At 43.0% G+C, this 17,201-nt stretch overlaps 1 protein-coding gene across 5 annotated transcripts in view; it reads right to left on the bottom strand.

Annotated features, from left to right (window-relative positions):
* The window catches only part of Fopnl (FGFR1OP N-terminal like), a 19,083-nt gene extending 2,373 nt beyond the window's left edge, over window positions 1-16,710 (bottom strand). The window contains exons 1-4 of one of the 5 annotated variants that reach the window (XR_003712804.1): window positions 16,602-16,710; window positions 12,573-12,770; window positions 9,868-9,952; window positions 3,403-3,513 (exon numbers count right to left, since the gene is read on the bottom strand). Coding sequence is in view for 4 of the 5 variants with exons in the window: in XM_028778411.1 (XP_028634244.1) it covers window positions 3,403-3,536; window positions 9,868-9,952; window positions 12,573-12,770; window positions 16,602-16,629 (445 nt within the window). In the remaining variant the exon portion in view is untranslated. Of the gene's footprint in view, window positions 1-3,402; window positions 3,537-9,863; window positions 9,953-12,572; window positions 12,771-16,601 lie in introns of those variants that run through there. The other 4 variants (XM_028778411.1, XM_028778412.1, XM_028778414.1 and 1 more) reach the window with 4 other exon arrangements.
* Window positions 16,711-17,201: the final 491 nt, after the last annotated feature.

Raw genomic sequence — 17,201 nt, 5'->3', positions numbered from 1 at the left:
CACACACAGCACACACAGCACACACAGCACACACAGCACACACAGCAGCTCACAATGGTCTAAGTCTAGTTTCCAGAAATCTAATGCCATCTTCTGGCTTCCTTAGACACCAGACATGCAGGTGGTAAACAGACATACCTGCAGGTAAATAACACACCCCCACCACCACCACACAAAACAAATATAAAACTTTATTTTAAAAAAAGTCTGAGTCATATGCATAATCCCAGCTGAAGAAATGGAGGCAAGAAGACTGCCACCAGTGAGGCCAGCCTAGGGTACATGAGCAAGAAGACGGTCACCAGTGAGGCCAGCCTAGGATACATAAGACCTTGTATCTAAAAAAAAGTACAAACATAAAGTTTAAAATGAAGGGCTTTTTTTTTTTGGGGGGGGGGGTTGGTTTTTCGAGACAGGGTTTCTCTGTGTAGCCCTGGCTGTCCTGGAACTCACTCTGTAGACCAGGCTGGCCTCGAACTCAGAAATCCGCCTGCCTCTGCCTCCCAAGTGCTGGGATTAAAGGCATGCGCCACCACCGCCCAGCTAAAATGAAGGGCTTTAAAAATAAATTTCTCTTTCTGTGTGTCTGTTTGTGTGTGCATAAAAACCTGTGAGTGTGTATATACAGGCTACAGCAGGTGCATATAGACATCAAAGGACAACTTTTAGAAGTTGGTTCCTCCCTTCTGTTGTGAGGGTCCTGAGGCTGTTGGGTTGCTGAGTTTGGCAGCAAGTGCCTCCACCCACTGAGGCACCTTTTTGGCCCAAATAGTGTTACTTGTGCACTTTAAAACATACTGATCTCAAAAGCCTTAACTTTTATTTAGAATAAAATCTACCCTGCCTCAAAGATCACATCCACTCAGTACAGGACTAAGTGGCAGGCTATCCTGCTAAAGGTAGGTGCCTATGTAATCCTTTCCAGCATCTTACACCTTCCACTAAAGCTAGATGAGCTGTCAAGTGGGATCATGAGGCTTCTGTCGTAGGTAGACTCGAGGACAGCCATGTTACAGATGATGACTTACGGCTGAGACTCTTCTCAAGGTATTACAGAGAGGTCACTGTGTGTCAAGAAAATCCCTTGTAAGCCAGGCACAGTGATTGAAGCCTTCAATCCCAACACTCTGGAGGCACAGCCAGGTGAATCTCTCAGTTCGAGGCAAGCCTGGTCTACAGAGCTAGTTCCAGGCCAGCCAAGACTATATAGAGAACCTCTGTCTCAAACAAACAAACAAACAAACAAAACAAAAACAAAAACAAAAAAAGAGAGAATAGTTGCAAAATCACTGTCCCTGTAGCTCTGCAGCCACCTTCATTCACGAGCTTCTTCTGGAGCTTTCTATAGAGGAGGTGCCCAAAACCACTTTACTGACTGGCCTCACACTGCTTGTAGCACTGAGCATCGAAGGGTGACTCTCTCCCCAGCTTGCCTGCCTCCTCCTTTCCCCCTCCTCTTCCTCCCTCCCTGCAGTGGGTTATCAGAGCTAATCTAAAACTTTCACCTTAGAAGAACTGACCCTGGTTTATGACCAATTATCTCATTTTCAATGTTCTACTGCCATTAACATTGATATTAAAGAGATTCTAACACATTACAGAAGTTAGATCCCACAACATTGTTTTCCTTCATAACACTAAATCAGAGTCTTACAGTTGCTATGTTAACAAGTGTTAATGGGTTATCACCATTCACCAGGGACAGGAACTGAGGACTGTCATGAATTCTTCTTAAGTGTGAAAACTAGTAAAGCCTTCTTTCTAGGGGACTAAATAATATGAATTATATTCTTAAATATGCCATGCTGTCTATGAACAAGCAATTTTGCTTTAGGTACCACCACAGGAGAGGTATTATTATATATAGACAAAGATACAACCTTACACAACTATAAAACTGAAACCTTAGCCTTAGTTCATCAGTAAAAACAGCTGTGGCAATACCACACTATAGACCCAGAGCCACTGACCCATAAGCACACTGCAAACTAACGTACATTTGTATCCTTGAACACACGGAATTGGTCCCGGATGACTAGTAAAGGGCCAACACGAGCATCTTTCCATGGAAGAGAGAGGGGGTCTGAGGAGTCAAGAAGGGCAGGACAGAGAAGATCAAAGGCAACTGTACATTCCTTGAGACTTTCAGAGGTTTCTACATGCATTAGCGTGGTTAGTGGGTTAGTATTCTACACTAGTGTTAGAGCCTTAGTGATTTCTGGCATGAACTTGGAAGCTCCTATACTCATGCTCTGGTGTGTCTGAACAGAGACCTTGTGTTAAACTTTAGCCTGCACTGAGTCACTGTTCGCCCAGTCTTAGCTCTCTAGAAAGTTAGCAAAAGTTAGTAGAAAGTTAGTTTAACCCAGTCAGCTCGGCATCCCAATAAACAGAGAATAAAACTAGCTAAGTCACAAATATCTTGAGGGCTTATCCTGACTCCCAAGTATGTTGCTTTCAGAACTTAAGAAGCAGCAAGTCACTCAAAAGGGGGTAGCATTGGTTGTAGCAGCTTAGAAAAACTACGCAGAGCAATTTGCATCCTGGGCATTTCTTAAGAATTTACTTCAAATCCCATATCAGCTGCCTGAACCCCACTTGTAAACGCCCTTCTGAGAAAGAGCACCAACTCTGCTACACGGGGAACACCCAGCTTACACAAGCAAACTAATGACCTGCTCCGACAAAACCACATCCACCAAAAGCTCAGTTCATGTTATCATTTCTACTTTATTTATTTACTTACTTCAGCTCTGTGTTATCTTAGAGGCGATCTCACTATGTATGTAGCCCAGGCTGGCCTTGAGCTCAAGATCTTGCTGCCTCAGCCTTCACTGCCTGGGTTACAAGCCTGAGGCACCATGCTTTGCTCTGAAAGCTCATTTTAAAGGTGAGCATTCTGAGCAGGGCATGCATGGCTGTCCACACATCTAATCCTGGTGACCAATAAGTTGACGGCAAGCTCAAGGCCACCCTGAAGGAGAGTGAGAGCCTGTCTCAGAAGCATTGTGAGAACGGTCATCTACCACACACAGTGTCCTAAAATGTAATGGGAACATAGACATGGCTTCTCTGTACATGTACAGAGAATACATGTAGTAATCATGTATTCTTCAGCCTGGGAAAGATGGGGGAGGGGATTAGGGTGCGACAACTTCTTGATTTCAAAGAAAACTATACAGTGTGCTGAGCCAGCTGTTCCAAAGACCATGCTGATGTGAAAATCAGGTTTCTTTCAAGACTTTGCTGTGAATTTTCATCTAAGCACTTTGCCCTGTCAAGATTTTCTTTCCTCAAAGTACTGGCCTTCTGGAGGTTAAGTAGTACAGGCTAATGCTGAACTAGACAAGCTCCAGAGAACAAACTCAAGGAAGCTAAAGGAGAAGTGGTGGAAGCTCCTACCGTCTGATCTTCTGCTGGGCTTCCAGCTGAGATGCTTGTTTGCAGGGTGCAGTGTTGACTCTGACAGAAACACATTCTGGACTTCATCTGGAGGACCACGCAAGAAGTGGGCTAAAATTCCATATAACAGAGGACTATTTCAGGAAGAAGGCAAAACCAAAATCAATTTACTTCCCATAAGTAGGAAAAACTTAAGACAATCACTTTAAAGGTAAACTCTGACACAGAAACGACCATCTAACTCAATAGATTGAAAAAAAAAAGTTTAGCTAAGTGGCAAAGGTTCAATCAATTTAAAAGTACCAACTAACTTGAGTGAGATTGTTTAAACCCTCAGAAAACACACTAAACTAATGAAATTCCAATTAACCTACTGGAATTCAGCTTGTCAACTCCAAAGCCAGCCTAAAACCTTCCTAAAACCTAAAACTTGTTCAGCATCCACTGTCCTGTCAAGATTAAGCTCAAGAACCATACGGTCTACCTTCATATCTTACTTTGCTGTGGCCAGCTGTGGAGCTTGAAGATCTGTTTCCTAAAGTTCGCAGATGTCTCTCGTCCTTAAAGGGTGTAAGCAATCCCTAGGTCACATGTTTGGTATGCTGTCGACAATGTCAACTCTCTAGCTATGGATTTTTTGTTTGTTTGTTTGTTTGTTTGTTTTTCGAGACAGGGTTTCTCTGTGTAGCCCTGGCTGTCCTAGAACTCACTCTGTAGACCAGGCTGGACTTGAACTCAGAAATCCGCCTGCCTCTGCCTCCCAAGTGCTGGGATTATCTAGCTATGTATCTTGCACATAGTAAATGACATATGAATTAACAGGAGAGCTGGATAATAACTCATATCTACAAGGTTGCTTTGTAGTTTCCTCTTAGCCATCACTGTACTACCACCAACTTGTGACTGAGAAAACCAGAACTCAGTAATGTGCTCAAGTTTCTCAGGAGTAAGCAACATTTACACTCATAACCAACTCCTATATACCCTTTCTTAAAATATGTCACCAAAAGTCTTATTAGTTGGTCCCTTGACACTGAAGGCTGCTCTACTGACAGCACAGAAGTATTCGCTCTTCGCTTCCAATCTCACCCCTGAAAATACAAGTAAATGCATTTAATTTTGAGATATCCATCTCCTGCCCAGCTAATGGTTCAAAGAATGACACTCCTATCAAGAACAGAGTCTAAACATCTTATGCTTGATTGAGCCTCACTCGCCTCTACCAAAGGGACAAGATGGCAAGGGGCAATGGCAATGACTTGCTTTCTTGGATCACTCTCTGGGGGAGGCACAGCCTGCAGACATTCAAGCAGTCCCACACACAGGCACTGTATGAGGAGATGAGGAAGTATGAAACAGATCTCATGGCTTCAGTTGAACTTCCAGAAGCCTGAAACCTCAAAAGATATCTGGAGCTACACTCAGGTGAACCCAGCTCCCAATACCCTCCCCCCCCCCCCGCCACACACACACAATGAGTTCTGGAGTAATATGTGGGACAGGAGCACATGTATGTTACAGCAGCCCCTCCAGGCCAAAGAAAACACTACAGGCTCTCAATGAGATGCCTTAGAAAACTCAGACAGCAGACTCCATGCCTCTGCTCCTTCCAGTCAGCTTGCTGGAGATTGCTAAAAGCTTTACTTCTGACCTAGAGTAGAATCTGCTTCAGATTTAGAAAAATCTGTATGTTAGATATCTTAAACTGCTCCAGATGGTACATAATTAGCACATTTAACATACAATTTAATAGACAGTAAAGGTTATTTCCAAAAATGTTTTAAAGGCCATGTTTTTTAAAAAATAACATAAAGTATAGCTAGGGGTTGCTCAGTGGATAAGCACTCACATAGTCTGTGCAAAGCCCCGAGTGTGAGCTCCAGCTCCTCCCTGCCCCCAACACACACACATTCCTGAAGGGCTACAAGAAGCTCCCACAGTTTCTGGAAATAAAGCTGGTCACCAGTTTCCTTTTTTAACTTACTCATCTGCAGCAAATGTTTCAGAGACTACCAAAGGGCAAGGAAAAATAAAAATCTAACAGCTACTTGCTCCCAACACCGGTCAAATGGGAACTAATGTCTTCTACTTGAATGACCCTAGACCTGCTAAGCTACTATGGTAGTCTGAATGAAAATGGCCCTGAGGCTCATATATTAGAATCAGGGAGTGGGGCTACTTGAGAGGGACTTAGAGTGGGGTCTTGTTGGAAGAAGGATGTCACTGGGGGTGGGCGTTGAGGTTTCAAAGTCTAAGCTAATATCAGTGTCCTTTGTCTTCCTCCTGCCCGTAGTTCCAGATGGAGATCTTCTAGATACTTTTCCAGCACTGTGTTTGCCTGTGTGTTGCCATGCTTCCCACCAAAAAGAGAATGAACTAAACCTCTGAAACTATAAGCAAGCCCCAATTACATGTTTTCCTTTATAAGAGTTGTTGTGGTCATGGTGCTTGTTCACAGCAATAGAACACTTAGACAGCTACTCTTAGAATCTTCAAACATTTCAAAAACTGTCCAAATGTTTAAACCATTACCCACTGTTTTGCTTAACACTCAAATGTAGTGATTGTTATACCCATGACCACTAGCTTTGAAAAGGGGGATAACAGCTCCCTTATAAGATTTTTCGCCAAATAAATCTGGATACTCCAAGTTAGATAAAGGCTGTTTCTGTGGCAGGATTTCTTGGTGTACATGCTCTGTTTATGACATCATAAATGACCAAGAGGGAATGTGGTTCAGTGGCTGTTTGTGAGCATCTCATAGACTATGCACCTCCCAGTCACTCTCTGGGGACACTATAGAAAACTGTGCTGCCACATCTCCAGTGTCTACAGCAGTGCCGTTTTTGGCAAAATAGTAAAAATGCTGGAAATCCACAACACAAGAACGCAATTAAAGGGGAAGATGTGACTCCACATGGGAAGGAAAGGAAGCAGAGACAGCCTTCAACAGACACCCTCTTGTTTCGTGTTGATAAAAAACTCTGAGACAAATGCAGTGACCCCCAAATAAGAGGAACTACAGTGTTTGAAAAAGAGATGTGTATATACAATACAATTCCCTCATATGTGGAAAAACCACACAGCTGTGCTTTATGTGCTTGTGTCTGAATAATGCAAGGGGAAAACGTTCACTGGGTCAACTTTGGAAAGTGAAAGGTATCAGTGGGGAGCAGCTGACACTTTTCTATACCTCCTACATGTTTTGCAGCAAAACACCAATACTTTCACTATGACCCCTTGAAAGTGCTTTTTCCTCACTCAGGCCATTGCTCCCCATCTAAGGGTTCACAGCATGTTAATATGTAAATCAAATGCTATGTTAATACATAGGCAAAGTAAGTGTAGGCAAACAGTTAGCTTACTGTACTCTCTCAGTCCTAGTGCTTCAAAGTTTTTCCTTCATTAAGAGCTCCTCAGCCGGGCGGTGGTGGTGGACGCCTTTAATCCCAGCACTTGGGAGGCAGAGGCAGGCAGATTTCTGATTTCGAGGCCAGCCTGGTCTACAGAGTGAGTTCCAGGACAGCCAGGGCTACACAGAAAAACCCTGTCTCGAAAAAACAAAAAGCAAAAAACAAAAAACAAAAAAAAAAAAAAAGAAAAAAGAAAAAAGAAAGAGCTCCTTAGCTGCCCAGTACAGAGCTGGACAACATCTGGATGCCCAATGCATCTCAATGACGAAATGCAGTAAGAAGCAGACAAACATACAGTGCTATAATAACAGTCAACTGCTGCACTCAGCACTTATTTGAATCATTTTATTTAAAATGTAGCATAATAGCCATTATGTTTCTTTGTAGTTTGTCTACTTAGCTTGCTGTTAAAATCTACTGCAGTCTTGTCATATCAGCACTAAAACAAATATAAAGAGAAGAAAACCTGAAACTATGGAACTAAGAAATGCTTTCTTTTCTTCTTCTCCAGGTCACTTGGATTTCATGAGATAACCAGTTTTCTTGGTAGCTGAAATTCAATGCAGTGAGCAGAAAACTGCTCATAGCCAAGAACCTGTCGATGGCTTTCTCCTTCCCAACTACTGTGGGAACATCTAAACAAGGCAAAGAAGATAAAAGGTGAACCCACAGAAGTTGAAGAAGAATGATTTCAGGTTTCTGGGAGAGGGAACATTTGGTGCAAAGGCAAAGAACCATGAAGTTGCAATTAACTGTTACATATTTTTAAACAATACAGTAGCTGCCTTAGAAAAACAGAGGGCAGGATAAAATGAGTTTGAAAAGGGAGTGACTGGAGAAAAACTAGCCAGGTGGCTCGTAAATAGTGTCAACAGCATGGCATATGGCACTGAGAATAAAGAGATAACCAGAGGCACAGTCAACAGTGCTGGTGAAAGACTGGTAGGGAAAAGAAAACCTGCCTTTAAACTGCCTGTTGACTCTGCCTTTAAAACCTGCAGAGCCACAAGAAAAGCCTGTGAGGAACACTGTGCAAAAAGAGCACCCTGCTATTCTGAACACACTGCATTTGGGATGCCACAGATACATGGGCCCAACCAAGAAAGTGGTCTGAGCACATCTGCCCCATACAGACCTCACTGGAGACTCAAGAGTATGGGAGCAGTGTGTGAAAAGAAATGAAAACAGGCTGGGCGGTGGTGGCACACGCCTTTAATCCTAGCACTTGGGAGGCAGAGACAGGCGGATTTCTGAGTTCGAGGCCAGCCTGGTCTACAGAGTAAGTTCCAGAACAGCCAGGGCTACACAGAGAAACCCTGTCTCGAAAAACCAAAAAAAAGAAAAAAGAAAAAAAAGAAATGAAAACAGAAGACAGAACCTGTGGAGTGCCCATTTAAACTTAAAGGAGTCATTGAAGAAAGCAAGACTAAGTTAAGACTGGGGAACTCTTAGAACAGTGAAGAAGCACAAGAAACATGGGACAGGAAGCCGTGTGGAGAAAAGAAGTCAGTATTACAACATCCTGCAAAAACTCAAGACATATATTTGATGCTAGGGACAGGACAGCACTGAGAGAGATTTAGTTAAATGGCCTATATAAAAAACAGCTTGTATTAAAATATAATTATACCTTAAAACCAACTGAAAAAATTCAACAAACTTTTAGAAGGAAAGCATAAGTCTCAAAGTTTTCAGCAAGGAAAAGTTGCTCTGAGCTGTGCATTCTGGCACTAGGTACAAGCTCATTGATTAATTAGCCAGTTAGGGACTCTGGAAAATGTACGAGGCATTACACAAAGGGAAGGAACTAAGAAGCGATTAGTGTAAAGGAAGAGAAGGAGCAATTTAAGATGCAGACAGCAGAAGAGAAATGGATGGTAATATGAAAGCAGACGGCCGGCACAACAGGCCTGGCAATGACAAGCTAGAAAGCTGTGCTGGGGTAAGAGGAAGCTGATTGGATGGTCCTTTCCTTCTGTTTAGAGGTGAGATCTAAATTTGTTCCTACACTGAAGTGAAGAAAGCAATGAGGAAGAAGAGTTAAATATGAAGAAGAAACAACTCAAACAACAAAGCTTTAGAAAGAAGAAAAAAAAAAGATCAAGAGGCCAAGAAGGGTCATTCTTAGAAAGAAGGTGGGGGAGGAACTGGAGAGATGGCTCAGAGTGGTTAAGAGTACTAGTTGTTCTTCCAGAGAACCAGCTTCAATGCCCAGTACCCACATGGTGGCTTACAATCACCTGCAATTCCAGCTCCACGGCCTCTGAGAGAATCAGGCATGTATGTGGTACACAGACATGCGTGCAGACAAAACACCTATACACATAAACAAAAACAATTTTTTAAGTTTAAAAAAACCAGCTGTTGGTGGTATATGCCTTTAGTCCCAGCACTCAGGAGGTAGATGCAAATGGACATCTGTGAGTTCAAGGCCGGGCTAGAACAGAGCTAGAGTTCCAAGACAGCTGAAACTATTAAAAAAAAAAAAAATCAAAAGAAAAAAAGTTTAAGAAAGAAAAATGTAAAGGGCTGGGCTAGGGACACTGCTCAGGGTAAAGGGCTTGTACATACTCAAGGCCCTGGTTCAATTACTACCATTGAAAGAAACAGATTGGGGGAAAGCCCCCAAAGGAAGGAAGGAGGGAGGGAGGAAAAGGAAAGGAGGGAGGCAGGGAAGTAGGTGGTTGGCTAAATGCTCAGTCCCTCAGCTGCAGCACAGACCTCAGGTGTTTGCACTACACGTCTTGGATCTCATACGATGTGTAACATACAATAAACCTAAGTAAGTTCCTGTTAGAGTAAAATAAATCATAGTCAGCACTATGCCATTAAGGTCTAGTTACAACACGTGCAAACCTCTTTTTAAAAACTTCTGCTGGGCGGTGGTGGAGCACACCTTTAATCCCAGCACTTGGGAGGCAGAGGCAGGCAGATTTCTGAGCTCGAGGCCAGACTGGTCTACAGAGTGAGTTCCAGGACAGCCAGGGCTACACAGAGAAACCCTGTCTCGAAAAAAACCAAAAAAAAAAAAAAAAAAAAGAAAACTTCTTACATTGAATTATCCTTTGATTCTTCAAAGGCATTTAGTTCACGGATGAGAAACTGTCTGTCCAATGGAACTACAGGTTGACCAGATTCTGGAGGGAAAAATTCAAGAAAACACCGAGTCTATTAATCTAAAGGCAAATTCAATTTTGATAATAACCATACCTTCCAGGTAGATACATTTCTCAGATTTTGGAAAAATGCTGACAGCACATTCAAGACAGATCTAACATACACATGAGTTTATGATGTCAATATATACCCAAACAATTAATGTGGAGATTAATTACAGTTTAACTCATACTTAGTCTTTATATCCCTAATTTGTGATTGGTAATATAACTTCTGTATCTAAAACTACAATGCTGGACTTCAGTATGTTTTCTGAGATGTCTACAGGTTATAAACACATGGTAATACTAAATAACTAACTTCAAAAATATATCCATTTAGGGCTGGTGAGATGACTTAGAGGTTAAGAGGTTGCTCGTCCAGAGGTCCCAAGTTCAATTCCCAGCAACCACATGATGGCTCACGACCATTTATAGATAGATCTGATGCCCTCTTCTGGAATGCAGGTGTAAATGCAGATAGAGTACTCAAAAAGAAATTCATTTAGCTGTGCCATATGGCTCACAACTCTAATTCCAGTACTTAGGATCCAGAGGCAAGTGGCTCTCTATGAGTTTGAGGCTAGGCTGGTCTACAGAGCAAGTTCCAGGACAGCCACGGCTACACAAAGAAGCCTTGTCTCTGTCAATCAATCAACCAACCGACCAATCAATAAATAAATATTCCATTCATAGATAGTAATTCTAAGATTAAAATTAATTATTATATTTCTAGACTGAGTCTCACTCTAGCCCAGACTGGCTTCAAATTCAGTATATGTCCTAGACAGACCTTCAACTTACAGTGATTCTTCTGACCTTGCTTCTCGAGTGCTGGGACTACCCGTGTGAGCCACCATATTCCTGGTGAGAAGGTAAAATGCTAGAGCCAGCTGAAAGCAGTGGTAGGTAAGCATTCACTTCCCACACAATATGGCAAAATAAAATAAGAGTCACAAAAAACTTTCCTGTAAATATTTTTGAGGTTCTGATTCATGGCTATCAGAAAGTCTAAACAATCAAAATGCCTCTGAGAGCAGATAAAGTGTCATGGCCACAGCGGTTCCCAATCCACAGGTACAAAGTCAACATGTCTGAACCTCCAGTGCTTGTTTTGTTTGGTTTTGCAAGACAGGGATTCTCTGTGTAAGCTTGGCTGTCCTGCAACTTACTATGTAGAACAGGCTGGCCTTGAACTCAGAGACCCGTCCTGCTCTGCTTCCCAAGCGCTGGGATTAAAGGGGTGTGCCATCAACACCCCACCCTCTAGTGCATTTTATTAGGTGAAGAGAGGCATGCATCAAACGGCAACTCCTTTAGGCTTCCACATATAAGGCATTCTGAAAAGGGCAAACCTGATGGACAGAAACTGTCATGTCCCATCACAACCCCATCCCACTCCCAGTCGCCCCTCCCCTGCATCTCCCACCAGTGATGGGAATTAAGCTCTGGCAAATGTTCTACCACTGAACTACAGCTATTTTATATTTTGAAGCAGTGTCTTCCTGCTTTAGCCCCTTGAGTTTCTGGGACTATAGGCATGAGCAAGCATACCAATCTAAAACACCGAAACATTTAATATAAAACAGCACTGTCATTTTCATCCTAGGGACACCCAATTGCAAGACACCTAACTGATAGCATTTTTCAATGGTTTTTTTTTCCTTTTTCTCGCTCTCCTTTAGAGTGTTAATGGTATTATATAGCCAGCTATAAAAAACTGAGGGAAACAGACAGCAATACTATCTTTAGAGATCCTTCAACATGGCAGAATCATTATCCTTTATGAGGATGTATGCTTAATATCACATGGAGAACTTTGTCTTATTTCAGTTCCCAAAAAGCCTCACTTCCAGACTGAAGGGTCCCTGCCCTCGGCTGGCTTTGATCGATAATTAAAAATTGCTGTTCAGCCATTGGCTAGGTGGGGAGATGGGGTGGAACTTTTAGATTACATTGGCAAGACACTGAGAGGTGGGTGGGAGAGTGGGGGGAGAATCCCCATGACTAAGATGGAAAAGGATAAGATTTAAGCACCGCAAGAGAAAAACCATCCGGCAATGTAGGTCAGAAGAGATTTAGGCCCTATGGGGGTTTGGGGGGGGGCAGCTCCTCAGAAGGTAACGGGGTAGCAGAGATGTAGATTTTAAAAGATGTTAACTCAGGAATACCAGAGGGGAGTGTGTGCTAGCCGCAGGGAGGTTTAGAAGCACCCAGCCATTGAACTAGTCAAGGCATAGCAAAATTAACTAGTCAAGGTGCGAGTGCATGCGTGGTCTTTCATTTGTGAATCCAATGTGTGTGTGTGTGTGTGTGTGTGTGGTCTTTCATTTGTGAATCCAGAGAGCTCTTGGGCTGGTGGCTGGAAGTGTGATCTGCTGGGAGCCAAAGTCCTCCCACCACTACAGAGAACCTGCAGTAGAAGGCCCTAGCTCCTTCCTGACAGCATAAAACTCACCAGAACTTGTTCATGCTATGACAAAAGCCCATGGGATACTAAGTGTTCTGTCACAGTAATGAAACTACATATTTAGGGCAAATGGTTTCTAAGAAATTAGAAAAAAGAAGGGGATCTTCTCTCCAGTGATGAATAACCACTTACCTGCTATGAGGACTGAGGCTGTGTATTTATATTTGTTGAATTCCAAATACTCCCTAATTAATTCATTAATTAGAAGGTTCTCATGAGACAACGATGGTCGGGGTTCACGATCATCATCCAGGGCATTGAAAACTTCAGCACGGATCCTTGCTTTTAAATGTCCTAACACTCCCCTTTTTTCCAAAGTGTCCTTTAAAACTGTTAAATAGATATAAAATACAAATGCTTCTGTTATAGTGTAAGTGTTGATATTTCAGGTATGTGCTAAAGAATCATGTTTAAAAGGAGAATGATACAAATATAGTTCTTGATTCAAAGAGACAAGCTGAACAATGATATCAGTAATAATCCAATCAATATTTGTGCAAATTCAGGTCTATCAGTGCAGTATCTTTAGTAGGGACTGTGGTTTGATGGGAGAAAAGGATGAACAGTTACAGTTAGCTCACGCTCTCATCTCCCACATGGATTCAGGCAGTACTTTAATGCAGGATGATTACAGAAAACCACCTGCCCTCCACAAAAGAGCGAATGTGTCATTATTACTGTTAATGCAGAACTTTTGAGATCCATAGCTTTTCTTTAATTCTTCTTTTTTTTTTTTTTCTTTTTTGAGACAAAGTCTCTCTATGTAGCTGTGGCTGTCCTGGAACTTACTATACATACCAAGCTGGTCTCAAACTCATAGAGATCCACCTGCCTCTACCTCCTAAGTGCTACCCAGCTGAATGGTAGCACATTCCTGTAATCCCAGTGCTTGGGAGGCTGAGAAGTCAGACCAGCTTGGGCCTCATACCTAGGCTGTAATCCAAGCTAAAGCTGTAATCCACTTTAAACTTTTTATGTAGGCTGAACATGACCCTGAACTTCTGATCCTCCTGCTTCTATCTCACAAGTAGGCTGTGATGGGATTACAGGTGTTAACTACCACCTCCATTGCCTGTATTGCTGGGGATTGAACCCAGGGCCTCATGCATGACAGGCAAGCTACATCCCTAGCCCAACAGTAGGATTTTGAAATGTCCAGCCTGGTTAGAAATGTAACACAAAGGGCTGAAGAGATGACTTAGTAAGAAATGCATATTGTGCATGTTGTTCTTGCAGAGGACCTCAGTTTGCTTCCTGGCACCTACGTGGGCAGTCACAACCATCTGGAATTCCAGGGGAACTCCAGGCCCTCTTCTGGCCTCCTCTTATACACATGTACACACACACACAAACACACACACCAGCTGAGAGGGGGAGAGCGACAAAGAGAGAGAAACACAAAAATAAATCTTCAAGAAAAAGAAATGGAATGAGACTGTGAAAGGGACTGCATCACTGCTAACTTCAGGAGTCAGGAGTGTGCATGCCAAATGTGACCTTAGGTCTTGAAAAGGTGCACTGTGACAAACATCACAAGTTGACATAGTACTGCTGGTGCAGGCTGGTAGGATTTGCTGACGGAGGCGGAGGTAGGAGGATCTGGAGTTCGAGACCAGCATGGGGTACACATTTTTGGGCAGTGGTGGTACACACCTTTAATCCCAGCACTTGGTAGGCAGAGGCAGGTGGATTTCTGAGTTTGAGGCCAGCCTGGTCTACAGAGTGAGTTCCAGGACAGCCAGGGCTACACAGAGAAACCCTGTCTCGAAAACAAAACAAAACAAAACAAAAAGAAGTGAGCTAATGGGCTTTGAGTACACACACTTAGTATAGAAGATGGGCTTGGGTTGAGCTGCCATCATCCCTTATCAGTAACATGGACCCTTCCTTTTTCAAATAGTCTTTTGTGGCTAAACAGCAATTTTAGAAAATCAACATAGGAGCTGGAGAGATGGCTCAGTGGTTAAGATCACTGACTAAAGATCACCAACTACTCTTCCAAAGGTCATGAGTTCAATTCCCAGCAACCACATGGTGGCTCACAACCATCTGCAATGGGACCTGATGCCTTCTTCTGGTGTTTCAAGAACAGTGTGTTTATATACATTAAATAAATAAATAAATAAATAAATAAATAAGTCTTAAAAAAAGAGAGCAATGGTGTACTCATATACATTAAATAAATCTTTAAAAAAAGAAAATCAACATAATGCCTAGAATACAGTAAGAGCTCACTAAATGTAACATATTTATAATAAAGGACCTTACATTATTAATGGAAAAAATGTAGTTTAACAGTGCACTTTGTTCCGCCAATGGCAAAAGCATTAATATGCCCCAATAATTAAAATCCATAAAGCAGCTTAGATACATTTAGGTACATATAGCAAAGTTTCTAGTCTTTGGCTCTTTGGTAAATAACAATACTCCTTGGCCATGTGATTAAGGATATACACTCTTAGGCTTGTCATTTTTCTTATCCCTTATTTCTAAAGCATCCCTTCAGCCTTTCTACAGGTATATTAGTTGTCAACCATTATTCTCTGTAACAGGTCCATAAAAGGAAAGCTTTATCATACTTAGGGTCATAACACAACCTCTGTTCTCTAGTTCCATCTTTGGAAATTAAGGGAGAGATTCTTTTCTACTGGCAAGCATCCTGTCCCAATTACTCGGAAGTACACACAGTACAGCCTCAAACTTAGCAGAAAATGAAAAGTAATGAAGTTGGAATTGGGAAATGTAGCATGTCCTTCATACTTGGTGGCAGATTCCTAACCTGTGCCTCAGTTGCCTTCTCTGAGGTAATAAACTCTACCTCTCAGAGAAAGATCTAGATGAAATGGAAGTGTTCTAAACCAGTAAAAGCCCATAAAATGTGAGATCATTGATTAGGAAACAAGTTTTTATTACTTTTCTCTTGGACACAAAGCATATCAAAAACCAGAGAATGCAGAAAAACATACATAAGGAGGTCCCCCTAAATTTGTAGGGATAACCCCGGGCTGTTTATCATTTTACTACTTGTAGTCTTATGCTTATAATGCTGTTATTATAAAATGTCTTCGGGAATTGGTCTTAACCCGACATATTTTCCATAGAATTTATCTTAAAATCCTATGAAAAGTTTATACAATTCACATACTATGTATACTCCACCCCCAGAAGAGCTCACTGACTCATGTGAAGTCCCTCCTGGGGACTAAGGTAAGTCTGCTTTTGGGATGCTCACCAGCACAGTGTCCCCAATACATATGCAGTCAATAGTTACTAAATCTTAGTCTCCAAACTATTCTACTCGGTCCTCTCCAGATTTCCATTACCATTGGCTTAGACTCTGAATTCTTTGAAACTCAGAACTGGCTTTATTCTACGGGAAGCAGATTGGCATGACTGAAATACGGTACACTACTGCACCTTATGGGGTTTCCACGTGAATCTATTTCTATCTAGATTATCGTGGATAATTACCTCTCAGCACCTCATGTATGAAATGGACACAGCGTTGTTACACAGAATCAAGTCCTGTTGGATGAGCTGTGAAGTATCTGACAGAATCACATACTGAACCTTAACTCCAATTACGACTCAAACATTAACTCTAATTACTATTCAGAGTTAACAGTATACACGTTATTGATGTCTACTCCTTGTTTTTGTAGTCCTGGGGATGGAACCTGGATGCACCCTGCACACAACCAACCAGTTTAGAAAAACTCTTCCGAAAAATCCTGAAGAGCCTCCAGAATGGACAACTCTGTCTCAGGTTTCACCCAAAGGACGAGGAGGACCTATCCACAAGTTGTCGTCCGGACTGAGCTAGCCGCACAAATCATTGAGAAGTGTGTCTGTCACAAAATCGTGGCTGTGGTGTTGTCATGGTCAGCTCGGAACGCAGGCCTTTGGGCGCTATCGGCTCAGCAGGGTTCTAAGAGATGCCCAGAGGTCCCGAGGGGACAAGATACCAGTCCCTTCCTCCAGCTCCAAGGTGGACCCTAACATAGCGCGTGCGCAAAGGCCGCTCCTGGCGGTTCCCGCCTCCCGATTACGATTCCGGAAAAAGACGATCCGGTGTCCCGCACGCTCTCCTTCCGTCCCATCCCTATCATATACGGAAGGCCCGACGCTTCCCGCAGGCGAGCACCCCCTCAAGGCACTCACCAGCTTTCAGCTCAGTAACAGTCGCCATTTTTCAACGACCGCTGGTACCACGCCTCTCAAGTGCCTACGCGCAGCTCGGCGGCGCGGTCTCCAACCAATAGGCTTGCTGCTCTTCCCAGGCTCTGCCCGACCGCGTCCGTGCCTGCGCCCCGGTGATTGGCGAGCCGCCACGAGCGACTCCACCAGTCAGCGAGCGAGGGAGGCGGGCTATGATGCAGGAACGAGAGTGGAGCCGGAGCCAAGTCTGTGCCCGACCGGTTTGTCTGTTGTCGCCGCCGAAGTCCTAGAGGTCGAGGTGCTGACTGCTCACTGCTTTGTGGATGGTACCGCGTACTCAGCACGAGTCCCAGACTCAATCCAGCGTCAGAATTATCTGGAAAACTAGTTAGAACAGACTGATCTGACCCACCCTTGAGTCTTTCTGAGGCGAGGACCGAGAGTTGGTTTTTCTGTCAAGTTCCATAATGCTGTGGATGGATGCTGTTAGTCTGAGAAATGCCACCATAAAAATCATCTTACACGGCACCCATTCTAAGGTGAACACGAGAAAGTCTTTACACGCCTCAGGTCAATGATGCCCGTTTCATAGTGGAGGAACTT

This window comes from Grammomys surdaster, unplaced genomic scaffold (genome assembly GCF_004785775.1).
Source record: "Grammomys surdaster isolate TR1022 unplaced genomic scaffold, NIH_TR_1.0 334, whole genome shotgun sequence".
In the NCBI taxonomy this organism is placed as follows: Eukaryota; Metazoa; Chordata; class Mammalia; order Rodentia; family Muridae; genus Grammomys; species Grammomys surdaster.
The sequence above is the reverse complement of the archived record's forward strand: the minus strand, read 5'-3'. Positions and strand labels throughout refer to the sequence as shown.